The sequence below is a fragment of the Acyrthosiphon pisum genome, chromosome A1 (genome assembly GCF_005508785.2).
Source record: "Acyrthosiphon pisum isolate AL4f chromosome A1, pea_aphid_22Mar2018_4r6ur, whole genome shotgun sequence".
Taxonomy (NCBI): domain Eukaryota; kingdom Metazoa; phylum Arthropoda; class Insecta; order Hemiptera; family Aphididae; genus Acyrthosiphon; species Acyrthosiphon pisum.
The window spans coordinates 129746890-129758997 of NC_042494.1; the positions used below are offsets into that span (position 1 = coordinate 129746890).

Genomic DNA, 12108 nt, shown 5'->3' on the forward strand with positions numbered 1-12108 from the left:
TGATTTGTTGCACTAAAAATTATCAAAATATGCAGTTAAAATTCTCAAAATATGCTTAAATATATCTATATGTACTATGTAGCAACATTTTTATATTATTTTTGAAAAATCATAAAACATATTGCAATTTTGGTGATAAAAAACTAAGAAATAAGTAGGTATATAAGCCTGATAAATAAATAATAACTTAATTTTTAAAAATACTGGCATACAATACGAGGTTAATAAATAAGTAATAACGAATAACGCGATATGCGAACACCGTGATAAACGAACACGTACTGATGTTCATTCATTCGTACAATCTACAATCTAGATGTCAATTATAGATTAAACACAGTTTTGTCACAAAGAGACTTATGAAATCTTGCATATGCGAACATAGGGCCAACTGTAGTCAAGCTCCACCAACAATTTTAACGATACTCCACCTCTCCCAATCATTTACTTATTTTTTTTAAGCTTTTTCAATTTTATAATAGTATGGTATTAGGCTTCGGCCTCCCCAAATCTTAAAATGTTTCGCCTATTGTACCTAACCCAACATAATATTTTTTAAGATATTTTTCAATGTTATCCAAATATAATTTTCCCCGACAATTGTATGTACTTACATTTAAGTTAAAAAGTACACAAATATGCAAATTCAAACTTTGTATTTAATTTCGCCATTTCATAAGACAAATTTATAACTTGCAAGCAGTCCCAAACCCTATAAACAATATATTTATTAGTAGTAAAATGTCGATTTGAGGGGGGGGTTTCAAACACCCAAAAACCCCCCTGGCTACGCCACTGAGTCCGCCACTTGACCTGACGTGTCGTCTCGCCGCACCTATCACCCGTCGGCCATTATGGGTGATCAAGACGACTCGTTTCGTCACTGTAGGTATAAATGCACAATACTATAATATTATTATAATAGGTACGCACTCATAGGAAAACTGTTTTATGTTGGTTATATAGATTGAGATTCACGCTTGGAATTTCGTCGCACTGCGGCATAACGCTACAATATAATCCACGCACTCGCGCCTCCGTAGTATAGCGAAAAATGAAAAAAAAACCCACGAAAACGGAGCATTTAGTAATAGAAATGCGAAGACGGACGCCTCCATTGTCTCTATTAAAAATTTATCGACGGAAAATATCAGCTATTGGTCACCCGCTCGTCGCAAGTACCGTAAAAGATATAATATGACAGTCGTCTCAGCCAGCGGTTCGTACATACAGACGTGGGCACACGACTAAGCCAATAATGGTCACTACTCACTACTAACTTGGTCCACCATTGACCAGCGATGCCGGTGTGAGAGGTAAACTCGCTCATACCACATAGAATTGTCACGTATTGGTAAACTTGAAACAAATCAGAGTAATATTGGAAATTTGGAACCAATATTGGATATTTTCAAAGAATGGATGATTTCAAAAAAGTTATGAGAAATTATATAAATTATGTATAATATAATAACATTATAATTGACAGAGTAATGTGTTTCAAATTTAAAAAAAAAATTCATTAGTTATTTGAAATTTGATTGTTTTTGTGGCCCATGAACGCTTTTGTTTTATCGAATTAAAAATATTTTAAATACAATTGTGTTGTTAAATAACAACATACGTGCAATGAGTTTCTCACAAAAAATCATTTTAATCTATATGATTTATTTCATATAAATAAATAATTATTTTTTAGTTTGTCATCTATATACTAAAAAACTATACTTGACCGTTTTTAATAAAAGTTATATCAATAAATTCCTTGAAACTGAGTGTGTTTATAGTTTATCTTTTAACCCTTAAAAGTTGTTACAGGGTGAGTCACACGCGAAAATTGAATAGTTTTTAGTTTATTTAAATGGTTTTATTGATTACAGATTATATTACTATTTACTATATTATAATTAGTAGAAATATGGCATAATATAATATATTAAAATAAAAACAAATTTTAAAATCAAATACTTGTAAATACAATTACAATGATTACATCCTAAGTATGTGCGAATTGCTTTCTTAACTTTGGACAAATTGTTTATGTGTTAACATAATATAAAGACAATGACCAATATTAATTATTAACTTTGATATTGGATTTACGATGGATTTTAAGCATTTGTCGAATCTGTCTCCAGTTTTTTGTGTTTACATAAAACATTATATTATGTAAAAGACATTAAGAAGTTGAAAATCAATAATCACAAACCACTGTAATTGTATTTATATTATATATTTCAACCGAATCAATACAGAAAATGATAGAATAAGATTCATTCATTTTAAACGGGGCACGGGCAATACAGCTACGTACTAAATAATAAAATGCAATGAATCAATATAATAGGTAGGTAGACTTACAGTATATAATTTAATTTATACAAAACATGTCCTATTAATTAGTTTAATATTTATTAATACATTATGCCATCAATTATTATATAGTGTAATAGTGTATATTATACTTATTGTTATTTTTAAGGAAATAATTTGATATTGCCACATAAAATCTGTTAACTAATTATCTTTAGCAAATAGTATACTGTTAATACAAACTTCACATAATAAAACATGAGATAAACTATAAGATTCGTATAGGTACATAGTATATATTGGGGTTTATATTTTTCACGTGGTTAATAAACATAATATATAGGTATTAAGATATGTGATATTTTAAAATGCTTATTATAATTTTATAGGCAGATACAAGTTTGTAAATTTTTTTTTTATAAATATTTAAACCATTTAAAAAAACTAGCGGTGGCTAATAAAGTAACAACGGTAGTCAGTTGTAGTCATTTATATATACGGCACACAATATACATAACAGGTGCAAAATGAACACATGGCAAGTACCTATTAATTGACAATGGTTATTTTGGAGAGTTCCTGTTGTAAGAAATTAACGTTTGAAAAAATGTATATCAAGTAATTAATGTTGATATGTTGCGTTATAATAAACACGAAATACAAATTAACATAATGAATTGATGGAATAATTATAATATTTGTTTTTGTAATTTGTTGTAACATTAACGTATTAGGTACTGAAAATACACAATAAACATTATGGATTTTAATATTCGTATTCGCGCCGATTGAATACCGAGATTAACTAATTTACCTATATGTTACATTATTGTTAATACTTTTTGATTATGTATTATTATTTATTTTACTATGACAAAATATATAATTACAGCTAAACATTTTATGATGTTTGAAACCATACAAAAACCGAAACTACTGATGTAGAATTCACCTAGTAGTAAATAGGTTACCACCACGGTTGTTTAGAGTAGTCAGTTGTTGGAGTAGACAACCGTGGTTACTAAATTTATAGTGAATGGTGACTTGTTTGTACCTATATAGTTTGTGCCAGTGGATGAGCTCTATTTTTTAGTGACGTGGTTTTATTATTTTTTACATACACATTGGGCCCTAAAAATGTAGTGAAATGTTTACTATAGTCAATGGACAATGATTTTCATTCAAATTATACACGAAAAGAAACAAAAGTATATATCATGGTAATTTTTATGGTTCATTATATCGATTTAAATCCAGTTATACATCATATTATGTACCTACTCAACTAGATAATATTTTTGGTACTGGTGGCGTACGTTTATAGAGCATTTCCCTTCGTAATTCATAAAAAAAAAACGGCAAATGCGATTATTACAAGACGGTAGATGATTATTACATTTAACCCAGTTTAATTCATCCACGCGTGGAGGTATTTCGATAACGTGTGATAAATTATCACTAATAACGAACATAATCAGCTATTTATAATAGAAAAAAAATAGCAGAAATAATTTGTTACACTCTGTAATTTCTGAATAATTGAGTGTATTGTTTGTGCATATAACGTACATTTAAATATATTATATTATGTTATTGTATACAATAACGAATTGCCATTTTCCAGTGACCTAATTTCAACGATTCAAAATTTGTTAGCAAACAAATAAAAATCAATAAACATGAAATATATATAGTACAGTAATATTTTCAAACGTAGTTTCGAGTAAATATAAAATAAAATGTTTGTAACCCATCTCGCGTTCGAGCAAATATAGATAATCCATTTTTCTGTTTATTTTCAACTAACTCGACACGGTGATGCGGCGCGTAATACAATAGCCAATAATATTTCAAAGACGCGGAACATTATTAGGATTTTAAGCTGAATACCGAGTAATTTAATATGATAAATTTCAATCATATTAACGACGTCGTTACTGCTGCAACAGCTGCTGTATATTGTATATTATATTTGTACCTATACCTACATAGCGATAGGTTACAGTGGTTACACAACAGATTTACTCGACTATTGAAAGCGATCAAATTAAAAATTCTTAAAATCTCATCTACAGATTATAGGTGTATAGTATGGTATAGTGTTGAAGACTTTCCGACGTAGGTAGTCGATCAGACCATCCTAACCCAAAATTACAATATCTATGGACTATATGGTCCAAAAATTCGTGAGAAATACGTACCTTTTTGGCTTGAATATATTACACCGTTTAAAACTACCGACCATATACCGACAATGCAGCGCGTTGTAACCCAAGATGGTTTATCTAACGGAGAAGTTTAAAAGATATGTAATTCGACATTTGTTATGTTGTCTTCACGTGAACTCTATATGGTATAATATAATACCACTCTTTATCGGTCGATCTCGTCGCTCTTGTTCATCAATTGTGTCTCGAATTTGGTACCCATATGGCATATATGGTTCAGTTTTTTATGTGTATATATAGGTTTTCGGAGTTGTTTAAATTTATTCAATATAGACCGAAAATAATATATCCAATGTCCAGGTAAATGTACAATCTATATAGTGCAATATTATTTTTGATAAAGAATAATGTATATTATCCGACGGTGTCGTCGTGTCAAAATGTATATCATGTTAAGACGACTGTCGATTTGTAAGTATAAAAATGCCGGCAGCTGACAAGGGATAATCTGGTCGGATTTTTATTTTTCGATATCCTCTATAAGTACTGTATTTTTTTTTTTATTCGGTTGAAATATGAATGTTCTAATATTGCTGATTTTGAATAGTACGTTTATAACATAAATGTGTCGTAATAACAGCAGAAACATCACACAAAATTTATAAAATATAAGGTGCTGTGAATCAATCTTTTTTAAATTATTAACTACATATAGGTACCTATTTTTATTTTTGTTACAAGTATTTTACAATGATGTGTTTATGCTTCATTTAAATGAAATGAATTTTGTATGCAATCGTTGTTTTCATATTATATAAAGAACCTTATCGGAGTGCACAATATGGTAGGCATATTCCTTGTCTGTATACAGACTGTAGGTATTATACAAATATTATAGTTTACAATTCCGCACTATTATTTAAAATCTAAATCATGGTTTTTTATTTTTTTACAACTGTATTGTAAGTCTCGAGGTCTGAAAATGAATGGGTTGATATATTTCGAGATGACTGCAGGGCCGTAAGGGGGTGGGGGTGGCTCAGCCCTCAACATACTGGTCATACGATATAATATTTAATATAAGTACAATCGCGTCGTCGGATATATAATAGTATATCGTGTAAAATACTAAAATATAATATATGTAACATTTATTACAACATTAAAATATAATATAATATCCGTAGAGATATATTATAATATTATAGTCGGCCGCCATTTCGTCAGTAAGAAGGAAACGAGGACTCGTCCGCGTATTATTCCTTTCGGAGAGAATAATAATGTTCTGTGCGCGCGAAGGCCCCCCGAGGGACGTGTGGTGGTGGTGTGGTTGTTCCTTTGCGTCGTCGTCCATTGATCGCGACCGTCGCCGCCGTATCCATCGACGACGCAGCTGCCGCGCGGCAGAGCTGCAGCTAGACACGACCGTGCTGCAGCCGTCCGCGGCCCGCACACGGTTCGACGACGATTACGAAGACACGAAGACCAAAAATAATAATAATAATATGTACTTATATATTATACGGACATGGCGGCGATACCCCAGCAGCTATTGTGTTTAGCGTTTCTTTGGCAAATAATAATAATAATAATATTATATTAATATCATCTATACACAACGCACACTGACGTCGCCGCCGGGCGTCTCATTCCGTAGGTTTATGTTCGCTCCTTGGTCCGTACACATTTATATATAGGTTAGATAACCACCTTACCTATTATAATACTGAGGGTATACCTACTACCCGGTATATTATATACGTTCATGACACATCTGCTCCCGACCGTATAGTCGTTGTTATTGTTGTTGTTATTGTTGTTGTTGTACACGACGTTGAACGTTCACGATTCCATTAACCGAAGCACGCAACTATATCCGCCGAGCATTATTGTCTTGACGCCGCAGCCATTAATCTACAAAGTAGAAACACGTCGGGTTATTGAGGATGTTTTTTGAACACGGTTATTAATTTTTTTCATTTTACCCCCGTCGTTTTACATCTCGTTACTTTTGTTATACTTATACTTTTCGACACACATTTTTTTCATGTATTATACGTTATATTTTTTCGTAATATTAAACAAAACGTATTTATTTTGGTATTATTATCGTTATTACTTATTAGTAATTATTTTTGTTGTATAATTATGATACGATTCCCGAGGGCCGCGGTCGTTTGAACAGGTGGTGAACGTGGACGAACGTTTTCACTTCCGCGGCGGCTGTAATTCAAAAAAAAAAGAAGCTTTCTACGACTGATCTAAATCAATATAATATAACATATTATATATTTACTATATAATATAAAGGTTCTATATTATGGTTATATTATATCTATGGGCCCCCCCACATCAAATTTTGGGCCCCTGAACAACATATTTTGCGGGCCCTACACAAATCTTCCAAAAAAATATAACCCATTAAAAGCAACATTGGTGTCCCATACACGATTTCTAGGTGATGAAAGGTTAACCCACAGATTAAAATAAAAAGATTACTATAAAATATGTATTCCTATCGAAATTTCAAAAATTACAAATACATTTCAACAGGCCCCAAAAATAGCCGGGAAACTGTACTCCAGTCTCCAGGTCCAACACCCCCCCCCCCCTTGCGGGGGCCCTGTCTATAGGTAAATGCTGTATGTTGAATGCTGATTATATATTATATTATTATTATTATTATTATTAATTATAATGCTTTGATATTCGAGATCTATAAAAAACAGTCCACCAAAGTACCTACTGTCGAATAAATGCGATTCGGATTAGTTTGAAAGTTCCCGATAAATTACCACGCCATGAAGTTTTTAACTAAACGTTTTCCACGTTGTCGTTTTATTTAATGCTTTGTACTTTACAGTTTGTACCTATACTTACACTGCACTTCTATAATATTGTGTCCAGACGTTTCTTAAAGTTATAATATTACACAGATACGAGATACACTTAATAGTTTCGACACGCGGTTTATGGCCGTTACATTATTCGGACACAACAGTGACATATAATTTATACTATGTAAATAGTAAAATTTCACTTGAATACTTAATTGTTTACATCAATGTATATATGTACAAATGTAATTGGTCAACAAACCGTGAATAATAAGTCTAACGGAAACATTCCAAAACAAATCAAATTGGATATTATAATTTATTATATACAAACTTCCATATTACGAAGTCTCATGGGCAACAAAAACAATTCATATTATAGAGAAATGTGTCAAATAGAATTAAATAAATTCAGTTCCCAAAAATATTTAAGGGTGCAGGATTTCGTATTATGCCTCCTCTAAGCAAATTCAATTTCCGGAAAAATATTAAACTAAATAGGTAAATCATATTGAAAAAAATCTATTAGCAAAAAAATTTATTCCCACGCCTTTATATAGGTTGTCTTTATTATAAACATTAACTATTCATCAAAATAGAAACTTTAAAATATACTATAAGTATAGTGAGCACTGAGCAGTAAGGCATGAATATTATGGTGCTGATATAATTATAATTTTTATTTAACATTTGCATTTATTGTATTGAAAATTAAAACCCTAATGGTATATTAAAATTTCAATTTTATTAAAATTAGCTATTTAAATACTTCTATAAATAATTTATAAGTAAAAACTAATACATTTTTAATAATATGCAAATTCTAATTTAATTTATTAGGTTTCTTTCAACTACTTTTTTCGATTTAAACAGTAAATTACTAAAATAAATAATTAATATTTGTATTAGCATATTGATATAGAAATATTCAACCAATGATAAATAATTGATTTGATTCAAAATACAAATGATATTTAAATAAACATAGAATATAACCAAATTAAAATTTTTAAAAATTCGATCTACATAAATTATTTGTATGATTTTACATTTGCTTATAATATTACCATATAGACTACTGTGGGAATTTTATTTAAATGCTTACAATTAATATTAATAACAATAATTATCGTCATTATACTATTATTGATTCTATTATAGTAACTAAGGAACATTTTAGATTAAACTAAATATATACATTTTAACAAATAAGAATAACAATTATTTTAAGCAAAATTTACATTATAAATTTACATATCCCAACTATTACATTATTATCTTTATAACGCACTATAAATATTTCATTTAATATGAGTCAAAGGCCATCTTCAAGAAATGCATGCACACGAGAACAACCAAGGACTAGAACGAAAAGTTCGGAATCTAATAGATGTGGACGGCCACAGGCAACCAAGTGTAGAGTTATTGAACCTATCCAAGAGGAATGCGCTAATAATAACGATTCACAAATAATCGAAGATCAAAGTTGTCCATACGAGGATCAAGAACCAAGGTATGATCCCAAAGAGCTTCGTGATGCTGTTCGAATACTTAATCCATTTGTTAGACTAATTAAAGACACTAATAATCCGTATGCAAGAATAGTAGCTCGAGAGGTATGCAAAACTTTTTATCGTTTGTTCCACCCAAATATACATCCCATAGACGTTATGAAAACGATTAATTGGAGAGCTAAGACTGTAAGAACCCAACAGTTATGGAGTGAATTTTGGCTCTACGTCCCTGGGGCAACAGTTGAAGAATGGGTATCGTTACGTGAAGTTGTTAAGAATGACAATCTCATAGATTTTAGCGACTATTGTAATCCATGTCAAACGCAAACTAAAAATTGTAACTCACAAGTTGATGAACAATGCCCCGCAAATCAATTACCCAATAATGAAGACTGCGTTCAACGGTGCTCAACGCCTCGCCGACAAAATCGATGCGCTCAGGGAACTCCTGAACATGTAAACTTTGAAGACATGTGTAATTTTGTTTCACACCCAAGCTTATACGACGTTAGTCCTCCAGTTAGTCCTCCATGTATGGATTTCGATCATCAAGCCGCTGGTTCTGATAATCTACCATGCGCACATAATTCTAAACCAAGAAGAAATTCTCCATGCTTTCAAAGTGATGTTAACCAAAATAAATATGCGTTTAAATTGGATTCGAAACAGCGTCGTGAGAAAATATCTAGGACCCAATGTCAGTTGGAAAAACTTGATGAATCAACAAGTAAAAAGTGTCGTGTCGGTTTTGAAGAAACTATGAGAAAAATAAAAATTATAAATTGCACCTCGCAATGCAAACGCCAACCTGCAGGAAATGACTTTCATTTCCCGCACAGTGTACCTAGCTGTAGTAGTGGCCCGAACTGTGGTAGTGGCCCGACCTGTAGTAGTGGCCCGACATCTGTGCCTAAGCCTAATCCTGGAATGGCTGGAACTGATACTACACAACACGAATATTACAGAATAACTGCAAACACACAGTCACCGCAACAAAATCAAAATAATACATGTCGTCGGTCTTTGCCAAGAACACCAGTTGAACCAGAGCTTAGAACAAATGCTCTACAATGTTCTGTAACTGAAAACGACGAAGATTGTAATGATTCAGATTCTGTCAACAGTGTAAAAAGTATACAGCAGATAGTATGCAAATCAAGTTTAGTTGCCAACGCATTTACTAATTTGTCGTTAGCGAAAAAAGACCTTCAGGCAAAAACAGACGCTTTTAATATGTTAACACAACATTATTTAAATTTTGTATCGAACCCAATAGAAGCAGACCCTCCGTGTGATAACAGTCCGACTGCCAAGATGATCTTGCAAGCTATCTATAAAAATCCACCAAAAATTATTAAGCCATTCAATGATTGTGAATGGAACGATAATGCATTTCACGACAAGGATTTCATTCGTTTACTCCCGTTTTATGAAAGCGTACATAACCAATTAGAATATATTTCGAAAACACAGCGAGATTATGGTATAAATATGTTGGATGACATTATGTCCACTCTGTATCATATACACTACGATCTGGGTGATCCAAGACTCAAAAACGATATGCTTATAGAACACGTCAAACTTATTACAAGAAATACTTGGGAAACATATTTTTATAAAGATAAAAAAATGCCTGCTATACCTGATAGATCACTAGAAAACTATAGACCAACCCCACAACAATCTTATCAACCTAGTCCAGTACAACAACCGTGTCCAAGACAACCTAGTCCAGTACAAAAATCGTGTCCAAGACAAGTTCGTCCGAAGCCGCCAAACCAGAGACCATCAAATGTTAGAGAACCAGTTTCAAGTAATGCACCGAAGCCTAATGTCAACAGAAGACCGGGGGCGACATGTAACCAAAGAGTGACTGATTGTCCTCAAGAAGATTATAATCCTGCTGCGGAAAATAAAAGTAACTATATGACAATTAATAGACGAACCAATATAGTCGTCTTATACGTATTTAACCTCGTAAAAAAAACCTATCTCCAAACAATTTTCTAAAATATTCTTAAACGTATTTCAGGAACTTTTCTACGCAGAAGTCGTCCAAGTGGTGCGCCAAAAGGCTGGGCTCCAAAATTGAAACAGGCAGATCGACCGGACACCTTGCCGGCTTTCAAAGCGAAACCGTTGCCAAAATTTGTTCGTGATAGGTTAAATAATCGAGATGAAGCGTGTTAAATGTTGACAATAAATTTTAAAATCCAATAGATTCAACATAATATAATTTTCTTTTCATTAGAATTTATTTTTAATTAAGAGTGCATCGCATGCAAGTGGTTAATTGGTGATTCACTAATAATAGTTCAAATACTGAATATCAAATAATGAATAGATTATATTATAATATATATATATATATATCGTAATTTAAAATGAATATAAGATATTATTTAAATGATAATCGTTTTAAAATGGGGGGACGTAGGTAGCCGCTCAGCTGTAGGTACAGTAGGTGTTGAGTGTACCTCGTCATTGAGTAAGTTACCGTAATTATTTATGTGTTAAATTTGACTTAAAAAATAAATAATTGTTTAAGAAAAACGATTTTTAGCGAAGACATACTGTCAGCATACATATCCAGAGTATATTTTATGTATATTTATAATGCTATTATAGTGATTTATTTTAGTATATTAATTTTACTATAAGTAAATACGGTAGGTTGATTTAATTTTTGGTCGAAAACATTGCACATAATATATATGATTAAATGATTAATTATTTTATTGTTATTAACTTTTAAGTCATTATACCAACTTATGGTAGAACGGTGTAAATAGATTCATGATACTGGTACATATCAAATATAATAAAAATATAGGCTATATATAGCATACGATTATTTATCTAAATGTTTTGACTTTTGAAAATGTCTTTGAGTGTATAGAAATAAAGTAATACCTATAAGTACGTTGTACGTAAAAGTAACAAATCCCAACGAAAAACGTAAAAAAATAAAAAAAATAGTGTTTATAATAAATTTCTTAGATTGTTTAGTTCCAGTATTTATTACTTAAGAGGAACTTAAAGCCTTAGCTATAAAAATTAAATATTTTATGAATTTTTAACCAAAAAATAATTTGCACATTTTCGAGATTTTGACGAATTTATACTTAAAATGCTTATAAAAAAATTGTGTCTATGGTTTAATATTATTATAATGACAACTTATGAGGAATCTTATATTAAAGCTTATGCTTTTTTACTGAGCGAAAATTATTTTATCAATATTTTAGAAAAAAACTTTTAAAAGATTCAAAA

General features: G+C 31.2%; 1 protein-coding gene across 1 annotated transcript; it reads left to right on the plus strand.

The window, feature by feature from the left end:
- The first annotated feature begins 8534 nt into the window (after positions 1-8534).
- Positions 8535-11071, plus strand: LOC100575623. The gene is made up of 2 exons (XM_003242705.4): positions 8535-10753; positions 10868-11071. The coding sequence occupies exons 1-2, from the start codon at positions 8629-8631 to the stop codon at positions 11023-11025; spliced, it is 2283 nt and encodes a 760-aa protein (XP_003242753.1). The 5' UTR covers positions 8535-8628; the 3' UTR covers positions 11026-11071.
- The last annotated feature ends 1037 nt before the right edge of the window (positions 11072-12108 follow it).

What these genes read in the sequence shown, in the direction of transcription:
- LOC100575623 (XM_003242705.4), top strand. Translation starts at nt 8,629, where the DNA reads ATGAGTCAAAGGCCATCTTCAAGAAATGCATGCACACGAGAACAACCA. An exon ending in TCCTGCTGCGGAAAATAAAA is followed by an intron (nt 10,754 to 10,867) that starts GTAACTATATGA and finishes AACGTATTTCAG; the next exon opens with GAACTTTTCTACGCAGAAGT.